We start from the raw sequence: 13,218 nt of genomic DNA, 5'->3' as shown, positions 1-13,218 counted from the left end.
AGATAATTACAAGATAGAACAAGCACAATTTTGATTGTCAGTTTTTTTTTTAAAAAAAATAACATTATTAGAGACAATTCAGTTCCAATGATAAAAGGGCAACTGACCTTACAGTTCAGATTTTCCCTAAGAACTACATAGCTGCCTTCCTAAACAGCTGCTGTGTGCCACACTGTTAAGCCATGAATGGCACAGGAGTAGAGCATCTGGTAAATATTCTCATACGGAAACCTTAGGAGTTCCACAGAGGAGGGGTCACCCCAGGCTCCACAGAGGAGGGGTCACCCCAGGTTCCAAAGAGGAGGGGTCAGCCCAGGCTCCACAGAGGAGGGGTCACCCCAGGTTCCACGGAGGAAGGGTCACCCCAGGTTCCACAGAGCAAGGGTCACCCCAGGTTCCATGGAGGAAGGGTCACCCCAGGTCCCATTTAGGAAGGGTCACCCCAGGTCCCATTTAGGAAAGGTCACCCCAGGTCCCATGGAGGAAGGGTCACCCCAGGTCCCATGGAGGAAGGGTCACCCCAGGTCCCATGGAGGAATGGTCATCCCAGAATTCTGGGTAGGTTCGTCTGGGCATGTGCAGATTTGTCAAGTATAATGAATGAATGAATGAATGAATGAATGAATGGTTTCACAATGAGTCATTTAAAAACTAACATATTTTTGGTTCTTTAAGAATATTAGCTGAGTTTCTGATCTCAATTTTTTTCAAGTATTTTAAAAATCATACAATACTTATCTGATAACAAAAACATCTCTAGAACCATGAAAGTTCAGAAGGCGAAGACTTCTGAATCCCCAAATCAATCAAATACCAGGTAAGGCCTCCCTGTCAAACAAGGTCACCAACCTGCTGGGCTGCTTCTCCATTCACCAAGTGGGGCATCATGGCCACCTCCCCGTTGAGCAGGGGTGGCAGTTCCAGGGGGATCTGGTCGGTCATCATCATGGTGACGTACATTCATGGAGAATTGCCCTCAACTTGCTATCTGCAAGAGACAAGAGAAACACCCATGCTTACAAAAAATAAAAAAATAAAAGGCCCATGACTACAGTTATGAGCAATCCAGGTGTTCTCTGTAGGACTCCATGCACCCTCGTCACAGAGCGCAGCTGCTAAGTTTTATGTCCATCCCCACAGTGAACCAGGGAAGGACAAGGAAATAAGCAGAATTCGAAGACCAAAATCAGGCTCCCAGAATTTAGTTCAAAACTTTAAAACATGAATAATGGTAACAACCCCACCCCATTTTATCTGAGAATAAAATGAGATTGCATTTTCTAAAATAATTGTTTATGTGTATGCTACATGTGTGCAGACACCGCAGAGGCCAGAGTGTTCTGTCCGGTGAAGCTGGAGCTACAGACTCGTCGTGAGCCACCCAATGTGGCTGCTAAGAGCTGCACTGAGGTCCTCTGCCAGAGCAACAAGTGCCTTTAATTTGGGGTCACATTTGGAGACAGTAAAAATGACAACCAGAAACTACAGTGGTCATCATAAGGTAATGACCAAAACAGAGGTTACATTCCCAAAGAACTATACTTTCTCTTTCATTAAGATCAACATAATTTAGAAGCATTTAACACGAGCAAACTGAGGTTAATACATACACTGCAGCCTCAATTATCACGTTAAAAGACTAAGTAATCTGATAATCACCCATGTTCTAATTATTTCTCCTTGATCATTTCTTTGAGTCGGACACATAGGATCTCTCTTTCTCAGACACTCTTTGGGCTCCCCTGTATCTATTTCACACCCAAACCAGCTGGGCCCCAAAGCTGATTCCCTTGTTTACAAGGAATAAATGAAATTCACACTATATTCAAAATATCATAAATTCAAAAGAGCTTTCTTCTCTTCCATAATTGCACCTTCCTCATGTAGTCGGTGTGACAGCACAGCAGGAAGAAAGTCCAATAAATCCCTGGGGAATCACAGCTGTTCCATAAAAACTACATGTGTATTCATGCACTGTGGCACGAAAAGTCTAGGAGCACGGAAACATATCTGTGTATGTGTATGTGCACACATTTGCACGTGTGTGATATATATAGATCACACACACCGAATTTTAAATAATTTAAGAAAATATTTATTTAAAGGCCAAAGTTTTATCATTCACAAAAACTCCCTCAAAATTATACATTCAAAGCTATTTGACTAATGAATAATTTATTGTTAGTGTCTCACTGCAGGCTCACATACATACACACATGCACGCGCACACACACTGCAGGCCGGCTTACAGTGCTGTATAGAGGGGCTCCTGTTCAGTAAGAAGTAGTCTCTGCTCTTTTCCCCTACTCTTCCCATCCAGGAGCTTCCGGCAGTTGCTGGAGAAAGTGACAGTGACTCTGCCTTCTCTCTTTCTCACTTTCTGCAGCAATGAGCACTAGGTCCTCTCCCTCCTCTCCCACTGAGATGGCCCAACATTCCCTGGACCATCTTCTAGACTACACGGAACCTGAACTCTCTGTTGTCACCCAAAGGCAGGAGTAAACCAATGGTAGGTCCTTCCCCACCCCACCTGGACCTGGTAGGTCCTGGAATTCCCACCAATATGTAAGAGTATAGAAAGGAAAGACAGATGTTTCGGAGGCTAGGAAGGAGGGTACTGGGAGAATGTTCCCCTAACCAGGAGGGTGCTGGGTGAATGCTTCCCTAACCAGGAGGGTGCTGGGGGAATGCTTCCCTAACCAGGAGGGTGCTGGGGGAATGCTTCCCTAACCAGGAGGGTGCTGGGAGAATGCTTCCCTAACCAGGAGGGTGCTGGGGGAATGCTTCCCTAACCAAGAGGGTGCTGAGAGAATGCTTCCCTAACCAAGGTCTGTTGACAGTCAATGCTATTTATGCTGCACGTGGTTCAACACAGCCAACTAACATTGTTTAAACTGGAGTGAGTCTTAACTAGACACAAAATTCAAGTATTCCAGGTCCCCTCTAGGACTACAGAAAAACTCAACACCACCTAGTCTAAGGCTGACAGTTCATTCTAAAAACCTTCCTGGCTTTCTTCATGTTGAATAACGGCCTGATATCAAGAAGACATGGCCTACCCAACCCCACTGAGCAGGACTCTCACACATGAGTGTCCCAGGACAGAGCTAGACTCCAAGTTCTGCAAGAGTGGGTAAGGTGTGATCATAAAAACAACTCCTGAAAGATGCCCTCTGACTCCCATGCATGGCATGGCATACACACAAACATATACACAGCACACACACACAGAGATCATACATCATATATAAAATTTTAGAAAACCATTAACTTTATCTTCAACAGACTATAAGGTAGGAGACTAAGGTAGAAGAGATAACCATGCAGTCAGCATTTAAACAGCCATTTCTGTGTGAGCACACATGGGGCACTTACCATCTGACCAGAATGCAAGGGAAACACAGAAGCAATCGGCTCTACCCAGATACTTAAGGCAACTACCTATCAAGTTGCCTCTAAATTTATTCTAGGACAGAAACAGCCTAGCACCATGGACCCCAGAGAGAGACAGGCAAGCAAGAGGACTGCTAAAGAATGAAGCGTGTGTAGGAGAAACGTTAGGATAAGCAGTGGATCTTTTGGTGGAGGCTTGCTATCCAGCAACATTTGTCTGTAAGGATTTGGGATGGGAATTACAGATTCAAGAGCACACCACATAGTTTTCATAAAATAGGGCCGGAGCCATTATTCACAACAGTAAATTCATTCATAAGAGGGCCTGCCTGGGAGCCCCTGTAACATTCTGGTCTTAGGTACCCAACGAAACTCACATCTGCTTTGAGGTGTTTCTTGTGATTTCTTTGGCTTACAGAGATGAGTCATGGCTATGTAGCACAGGTTGGCCTCCAACTTGTGAATTTCCAACATTCCACCTCCACAGTTAGCTCCTTAGAGTTGTTATACTCAGTCTCTCTTGTGTCCTATATCCCAAGCCCACTCTCCTTCCGCCCTCCCTCCCTCCCTCCCCCTCCCTCCCCTTTCCTCCCTCCCTCCCTGCCTTCCTCTCTCTCTCTCTCTCTCTCTCTCTCTCTCTCTCTCTCTCTCACACACACACACACACACACACAAGTCAGCACACGCACACAGTATTAATGATCACTTTCTCTCATCTCAGGACTACATTATACGTCTGGCGTCCTTTACTCTGGAAACCCAATTGTTACTTATATACACAGAAGAAGAGCGGTCTCTGGGTGAGGCCTCAGAAACCCCTCATACACCCTAAAACAACATCTGCCGTGATCACTGCTTCCTCATCAACTTCAAGAGCAGCTGAGGGGCCCGTGTGCACTCTCTGGTGAAGATGGGCACCCGAGTCAGAAAGTCTCAGGAGTAGCCACCCTAAGAAGGGATTTGTTTACTTGCCGTCTTCCCAAGAGACGTGGATTTGAACTAGACAAGTCTACCTTAAGATTCATGTATTTTAGTCCAAGAAGCTCCAAACCCACAGGATCTACCACCAGTCAGGAGATCTCACACTGTATGGTTAAAGGAGCCCATTAACCTTTACATGCTACAGATCCAACCAGAAGAAATAAAGTGGACCGAGTCTAGAGCATACTCTCTACTGAGCTCAGCGGGCATGTGCACACAGCTCCCCAGTTCCCTCTGTATCTTTCTTAGACCTAGACTTCCAGCTTGAAAGAATCTGTTAACAACCACAGGCCTCACAACCTCTCCCTTTCACCACACATCGAAACACTAAAGCCACAGTGCTTTGTACCCAACCAGTTGTGATCTGAATGAAAGGGGCAGATGCCACGTGAGCCCTTGTGGTCACAGCTCTTCTCCTAGGAGAGCATATCCCTGGTTTGCTGCTAGCTACAAAACGCCCACCATTAGTTCCTGAGCTCCAAGAGTGGGGAACAGGCACTCTAGAAACGAAAGGAGCAGCCCCTCCCTGTTAATAATTAACGCCTTTGTTAAAGACTACCTTATTTTAAAATAACTTCACCAGGCCCGCCAGTTTCCCCATCTCTCTAGGCATTTGGCTTGGTGCCTTTTCTCCTTTCTTTGCGCTTTGGCCCTCGTCTAGTCTATGAAACATGAAAGTCAAATCATGAAAAACCTGATTTGCAGAAGAGACCTGATGACCCATCTCCAGAGGAGCAACTGTACACAGGAAGAACGTCGTCTTAGAGGGCAAAGCCTGAAGCACTGCTGAAGTTCTTATGTCTGCAAAGCTGCCTTCAAATTAGTTACAAAATGTCCTGATCCTCACTCAGTGGGCCAATGACCCAAATTTCCATACATTAATTCAAGATGTGAGTTGGCAGTACAGTGCACAAATTAGTTTCAGATGACAAGAGAAAGAACAACAGAACACCACCAAAAGGAGCAAGGTAAGGCCACCAGAGCTCTAGGAGCAGGGCCAGGATACATGAAGAGCAAGCAAAGACAAGCAAAGGCTCAGGCCCAGGCTCACCTCCCAATATGCTGGCCCCTGCGCTACGTAAACCCACAAGTCAGTTTGAACTTTTGCTTCCATGACCAAATTTCAAATGCAATTATTTTTTGCACTGTGTGTGCCATGTATGTGCATGTGTGTATACATGTTCAAATGTGTGTAGGCACACATGTACAAGTGCATGTACACATGTGTAGGTGCATTTGCAGACTATTTATTGAGGCACAGTTTCACAATGAACTTGAAGCTTGGAAATTCTTGCTAGTCTATCCAGCCCGTTCACCCCAGGCTTCTGTCTCCTCACCCCACAAACGCACGTTCCAAAACCAATAAACACAAGGACCTAACAGGAACTTGCAGATAACCTCGAAGTTGATGCTCAGACGTCACTGGTGTTAACTTCTAGTCCACTCACTCCACAGAGCTACTTACTATCTTTTCAATGAAAAACAGTCCAACTAGGCACTATCAGACAGACTAGATACCATGAAAATAATCAAATTCTACATGCTACATGTTTGTTCTGTAATCTAAGGAACATACGGTGATGGGCTCCCTGGAAAATTCACAGCCCGATTCAGATTTCATGAAAGGCTCCTTCTCTGTTAAAAAATACCAATGGAAGTCAAGTAAGACAGTATGACCTGGAGTCCCAGCCGCTCAGGAGACCAAGGCAGTTGAAGAGCCGACACACTGGTACAAACTGGTTCTAATAGTGAGACTAGCACAGGCCAAGTCTCTGAACTGTGACTGCTATACCAGAAAAAGGGTCTAGCTATCTAACACTAAAGCAGCCTTTCTAATGGTTCTGGGAAATGGGGAAAGTATACGTGCAGACACTTGTGAAAGCATCAGAAGCCAGGGAGAGGGGTTATGCTGTTGGTGGGGGGGGGGGGGGCTGTGCTGTTAGGGATGAGGGAGGTCTGTGCTTCTGAGGGTCGGGGAGAGCTGTGTTGTTGTGGGGGGGAGTTAGGAAGGCTATTAAGGAATCACTATATTGTATATTTTCTTTTAAACTAATTTAACCATGAGATGGCTGAGGTTTTACAAGACTGACTTCTAAATCGCTTCCAACAGAAAAGCAAAACCTAATAAAACTTAAGTAATGACAGACATTTGTGCAGCTGATTTATGTGTTTTTGTTGTAGTTGTAGCAAAAAACAAAAATCAAAACCTGACACAGAATCACAGAGAAGAAAAGGCTGCACCCCAGAGCCTCCCCCATTCAGGTGCTCGCTCCATCCAGAGGCTGCCAGTCTCAGGACAGACAGCTTTTTTCTGTCTCTTTAGCAGCAAGCTTCAGAAAGAGGGCCAGGAAACCAGCCAGAGCCTGCTTTACGCAGTTCTGAAACAGAGGCTCCAGCAGCACCTCCATTTCCCTCTCCCCTTCTTGACCAGATACTACTTTGAAATGTAAACCCTTGACTGCTAATTCTGACCTAGAAACTCTGAAGATGCCTCCATCCTATAAGCCCTTCACAGCAAAGCTAGCCAGGGTCTTTAGAATTAGCGTGTGTGTGTGTGTGTGTGTGTGTGTGTGTGTGTGTGTGTGTGTGTGTGTTTGGCTTGTGTGTACCATATGTGCAGCTGGTGACTGAGGAGGTCAGAAGAGGGCATCAGCTCCCCAACTGGATTTTGGATGATTATGGACCAATGTATGGTTGCTGGGAATCAAAATCGGACCATCTGCAAGCTCCTCCTAATCACTGAGCCATTTCTCCAACCACCTAACCAGGGGTTTTTAACATAAAAACTACGAAAACAGTAACAGAATCAACAAGGGAAGGAGGAAAGGATTAAAACAATATAGAAGTATACTGCCATCTCCATTACCTCCAAACTCCTAAGAACATGTGCTCATCCATGCACACACAGCCGCTTAGACCACGTTCCTGAAACACAGGGCTTCCCCTGCCTCTTCCAGGAGCGCTGTGCTATGTTAGCACAGTGACCAGCTCAGCCTTGTGGAATTCCAGTGTGGCCACCAGGAATCTGATGTGGGGACACAGACATTAGATACAAAAGCCCAGGGGTAGTTCCATGAGGTTCCTTGAACTATATCTTTTTGTGTGACCATGAGGAAAGGTAGGCAGTGCAGGTAAATGCTCCCTTTACTGTTTCAGAAACCAAATTAATAGATGGAGGGAAAAGAAAAGGATAGGAAAACAGAGACAGAGGGGTGACTGCAACTGAACTTTCCCCATGTCAACTGCTGAAAACAGCTCAAGGAACCAGGGAGAGGAGGGGAGGGGAGGGGAGACTGATGGGGAGGCTGCCCCAACACTGACTCCTAGAAAACAGGAGATCTAATATGGAGTTTATCAGCCATTGACTCTGAAGTTGAGTAATTAATTTTGTCTTTTATAAAGTAACACAATAAGGGATGAACCTCTGAAGGTCCTTTCTGTTCTTAGCACCAATTCCCTACCATGGTTACTGAATATAGATTAAACCAAAGCTAGACTCAAGAAGGAGAATCTGAAAACTTCCTGTCTGTCTTCCTTGTTTAGGAGTGCCTTCAGTCTCCTTATTCAAAGGGAGGAACAACTCCACCAGAATGGTGAAAACCAAAACACACTCAGCATGCTGTGCTCATCCTGGCTGCTGTTTCTGTGCCAGTGAAATCTAACTTTACAGCTGAGCTCCACACTGCAAGAAAGACACTTGCCATGGCTTGCCACTAGAATGAAGGAAGGGGAGGTGATAATTGTTCATGCAGAAAACCTCTTGAGACATGAGCAGTACCTGGAGGTATGTGCCCAGCTGGTTGGTTGAGGCACGAATAGTCTGGAATTTGCCTTCTTGTCTGATATGTGTTCATTAGTGAAGTCAAGTCACTTGTCTGGGAGAAAAAAATCTTAACCTTAAAAACATTCCAGCTTTTTGCATCCAATTAGAAGCACAGGAGGTTTGACAGAAATCCCGTGAAACTGAGCTCTTCCCATTAAAAATAACACTATAAATAGTCAAAATGAAGGACAAGCCCCGGAGAACGGCCCACTTGCTCTTGTGAGAAAGGAGGGTAGCTGACTGGTTGGCTGTGCTGGCCCTGTCTTCAGCAATCCCCACATCCATAGGTGTGAGCAGGGGATAGAGCCTAGCATAATCCCCACATCCATAGGTGTGGGCAGGGGATAGAGCCTAGCATGATCCCCACATCCATAGGTGTGGGCAGGGGATAGAGCCTGCTCCCCACATCCATACGTGTGAGCAGGGGATAGAGCCTGCTCCCCACATCCATAGGTGTGAGCAGGGGATAGAGCCTGCTCCCCACATCCATAGGTGTGAGCAGGGGATAGAGCCTAGCATGATCCCCACATCCATAGGTGTGGGCAGGGGATAGAGCCTAGCATGATCCCCACATCCATAGGTGTGGGCAGGGGATAGAGCCTGCTCCCCACATCCATAGGTGTGAGCAGGGGATAGAGCCTAGCATGATCCCCACATCCACCGGTGTGGGCAGGGGATAGAGCCTAGCATGAGCCCCACATCCACAGGTGTGGGCAGGGGATAGAGCCTAGCATGAGCCCCACATCCACAGGTGTGGGCAGGCGATAGAGCCTGCTCCCCACATCCATAGGTGTGAGCAGGGGATAGAGCCTAGCCTGCTCCCCACATCCACAGGTGTGGGCAGGGGATAGAGCCTAGCCTGCTCCCCACATCCACAGGTGTGGGCAGGGGATAGAGCCTAGCCTGCTACCCACATCCACAGGTGTGGGCAGGGGATAGAGCCTAGCATGATCCCCACATCCATAGGTATGAGCAGGGGATAGAGCCTAGCATGATCCCCACACCCACAGGTGTGGGCAGGGGATAGAGCCTGCTCCCCACATCCACAGGTGTGGGCAGGGGATAGAGCCTAGCCTGCTCCCTGCATCCACAGGTGTGGGCAGGGGATAGAGCCTAGCCTGCTCCCTGCATCCACAGGTGTGGGCAGGGGATAGAGCCTAGCCTGCTCCCCACATCCACAGGTGTGGGCAGGGGATAGAGCCTAGCCTGCTCCCCACATCCATAGGTGTGGGCAGGGGATAGAGCCTAGCCTGCTCCCCACATCCACAGGTGTGGGCAGTGGATAGAGCCTAGCCTGCTCCCCACATCCACAGGTGTGGGCAGGGGATAGAGCCTAGCCTGCTTCCCACATCCACAGGTGTGGGCAGGGGATAGAGCCTAGTATGCTCATGCCCAGGATGTGAGGGGTTAGGACAGCTCTCACAGACGATGCCCTTCGGTGACTTGGCTTTGATCACTTCTACGCAGCTTTGCTTAAATCATACACAGTGCAGTCATGGCAGAACTCAGAGTTACACGGGAAAAGTACTACCTTCAGGAGGAAAAACGTGCTAATATGAGTCTCTATTAATATACAGAGGTGGTTTTCAGAGTACCCCCCCCAAGCCAAACCTTCACAGAAAAAAATACATCACTATTTACATACAATCTCGTGACTTCAAATGCACATTGCACGTAGTCTGCAAATATTAACTAAGGGGAGACGGGCTTATCTACAGAAAGCTTACCAAAGCTTGTTGGCTTTATTCACTGTATCGAATAGCGTTTAAGCAGGGATGCTGGCATAATTAGACATTTTTATTGGAACACCTAGATTCCAGGTCCCCTCATACCACAGTAACTCCCACACCCCTCTCTGCCATCCCAAGGATGACAGCCTAGCATCACAAGAACATTCCAGAACTATGAGCCCTTCTCGCACACAGCAAAGCCAACTTGGTGGCATACCTTTTCTACAGACAGCAGTGATGGAAAGCATGTATTGTCGGTGAATGTGGAGTTTCATGTACATTTCCTACCCTCTTTTCCATGGGCCGATAGACGGTAAGCTAGATAAGGGCCGTCTGAGAGCCACCTTGAAAGCCTGCTGGGTGGGGGGTGAGGAAGTCAGACACCCCGCGCTCCCTACCAGCCCAGCTCCTGCCTTAGCCAGCCTGCAGCAGCCTGCAGATACAGATGCCTGACACCCTGAAAGCACTGTGAGGAGCCTTCTGTACAGTGCACAGGCTCCCGGACTCTCAGGATATCTACCTACAGCGTAAGTGATCGGTTCTTCTAGACTGTTTCATACCACCAAAGTGCACTTTCTGTCTCCACCAGGAGATCACGTATGAACCAAGTTCGTGTGCAAACCATCTGAGCATCCACCTGGGTACTAACAACCAAGGACAGCATCCTTTCAAGGGGAAGGGTCTTGTGAACAGAATTAATGGATTGCTTTCTGGAAGGGTGTGGAGGAGTTCCACAACATTCCTTCAGCCTGCTGTCAGAGCATCTTCCACACTAATTCCATGTGGCCTCACGACACTCACATGAATAGTCAGCACTGTTTTCATGACGACCAAGTCATCTGCCCAAGGAGAAGCAGACCAAAGTGCACACGGCGGGTGGGGAGCCAGGCTCTCGGTGACGCTAGAGCTCTAACAACGACGGCAGACTGTGTGAGCTCGCGAGTTTGACGATTCGATGAAATGGACGCAGTAGACAGAACCCAGGAGTGTGCAAGTGAATTCCAAAGACACCCTAAGAGAGTCAGCCTCTCCTCCCAGTCCACCCCGCCCTTCTGCAACAGCAACTGGCTTCCAGCTTCAGGTGAACCTTTACCAAGACAGAGATTTCATCATTTCACAGGCCATTTTAAGACATCTTAAGGAAAGCTAAACAAATCCAACATACACTAACTTAGCCCAGATGGCGGAAACTTAGAGCAGAGGGCGGAGAGAGAGAACCCAGTGGGTAAAGGTATTTACTTTTACCTAAAGACCTGAGGTCTATCCCTGCAAACAACACAGCAGAAGGAGAGAACCAATTCTAACCTCTGTCTGACTGTCTGTCTCTTTCTGTGTCTCTATCTCTGTCTCTCTCTCACACACACAGAAAACCAACATGGTGGAAGGAGAGGGCCAATTCTAACCTCTGTCTGACTGTCTGTCTCTCTCTGTCTCTGTCTCTCACACACACACAGAAAACCAACATGGTGGAAGGAGAGGACCAATTTAACCTCTGTCTGACCGTCTGTCTCTCTCTCTCTCTCTCTCTCTCTCTCTCTCTCTCACACACACACACACACACACACACACACACACACGCACTCATACACTTACACATGCAAATATAGTAAAACTTAAAATATAGTAGAAAAAGGCATAAATCAAATTATAAAAGACTAAAGTTTGGCTTCTGTAATGACTAGGAGGTGTGTCATCATCGAAAACAAAATTACAGGACAGGGGGCAGCTTTGCAAGTTACTGACTGCTGGGGAGTTGTTCAAGCTTTGCTACAAAAGTTCTCAAGTTTTTAGGGCCTTGTATCTAGTACATAGAAAAAATGCTTGGATGCTTCTCTCTGTAAGAAACAAACTAATACCAGCCATGTTCCACAAAGGACTTAGACAAAAGGCACCTTCTAAAATAACATCAGTGAAGCTGACCAGATAACCAACCTCTACCTAATAAACACCACTGTGTGCCAGGACCTGTTGCAGGAATCTAAACTAAAGGCCAGAGGTTAAGTGACATTGTAATGAAACACTATATGGGATTAGGTAGGAATCAGTCCACACCAGACTTCTGGCAAAACTCCATGCATGTCTGCAGCCCTCCACTCTGCCTGAAGCCTTTCATCTATAAGCCCCATTGTCTAAATTTAGTTTCTCAGCTGTGGCCTCTCTATTATCTTTGAAATCTGGCAGGTGTTGACAAGGTAAATATCTGCAGAACATGCCCCCTGCCTTAATCTTCACTTTAAAATAATATTTATTATTTTTAATTATACATATGTGTGTATGTCTGTGTGTGGTGCCCACGGACCTAAGATCTTCTGGAGTTAGTGACTGCAGACAGGTGCTAGGAACTGAGCTCGGATCCTCGTCAAGAGCAGTGTACTCTCAACCACTGAGGCCACTCTCCAGCACGCAAAGTCATTTTCAGCGGGGCCCGACTTCGGTCCCATTGCCTCTGTGCCCGCCAGGCTGTTAAGAGTAGCTCCCACACCTCATCAAAGGCGCATCCTTTTGCAACAATGACTACTACAGAGACCCACATGGTCAAAGCGAAGAGTGTCTGTGGAGTGCCCAGCCACAATGGTACACCTGCAGTGCAAACTCTACACCCCGTCCCTCTGTAATCAAAGATCAGCATCACGGATGTCAGGACAATCAACACTGCGCGGGCACTCCTGGACTCTTACCTGCTCAGGTGTCCGCACCCTCCCCGGCTGTGCACTCGAGCCCACTTGAAATCTCGCGAGGATTTCATTAAGTATTGTCTAGCATCGCTCCTCTATTTATATCTTTCAAAGAACCCAAAAAAGAGTTTTCCTGGGGCATAAAGAGAACTCTTCAGACAAGAACCTCAAGTTTCAAAGAGACAGAATGATCAGGAAGACATTGAAATTCACTTCCTAAAGTAGTGAGCTAACAAAATCTAAATACACCACAGCAAACAGACTTGCATTCAGCAAAAGCAATGTGGACGAGAGACTTCCCTTTCACTTTTAAAAATAGATTTAATAGGCATATTAATTTTCCACTGGCCACTATAAATAAGTGGAACTCCAAAATATCTTTCTTTTGCAAGGGACTTCTAGCCAGGCCCTGCTCCCCTGACCCCAAGTGGAAGGCGTGTTTACATTGCCCAGAGGCTGCATTGTGAGCTGTGGGAACCACTTTTCACAGACCTCCCATTCAAAGGCGGCTCCACAATAGGTGCTCACACAGGAAGCAGGCCTCAGCGCAGAGCACCTCTGCAGTTCCAGAGAACTTGCCAAGGTCGCCAGGATGGTGAGCCACTCCAAATGCCAT

General features: G+C 47.0%; 1 protein-coding gene across 4 annotated transcripts in view; it reads right to left on the bottom strand.

The window, feature by feature from the left end:
* The window catches only part of Fndc3b (fibronectin type III domain containing 3B), a 288,258-nt gene that overhangs the window by 216,952 nt on the left and 58,088 nt on the right, over nt 1–13,218 (bottom strand). For all 4 annotated transcript variants that reach the window (XM_041659165.1, XM_041659169.1, XM_041659167.1 and 1 more), the window contains exon 2: nt 850–988. In XM_041659165.1, the coding sequence (XP_041515099.1) occupies nt 850–960 (111 nt within the window). In that variant the 5' untranslated portion in view covers nt 961–988. The remainder of the gene's footprint in view (nt 1–849; nt 989–13,218) is intronic.

The sequence above is a fragment of the Microtus oregoni genome, unplaced genomic scaffold, assembly GCF_018167655.1.
Source record: "Microtus oregoni isolate MIOR12 unplaced genomic scaffold, Mior012 000010F_ref0000083, whole genome shotgun sequence".
Lineage (NCBI taxonomy): Eukaryota > Metazoa > Chordata > Mammalia > Rodentia > Cricetidae > Microtus > Microtus oregoni.
This window is presented reverse-complemented; position numbering and strand designations above follow the sequence as displayed.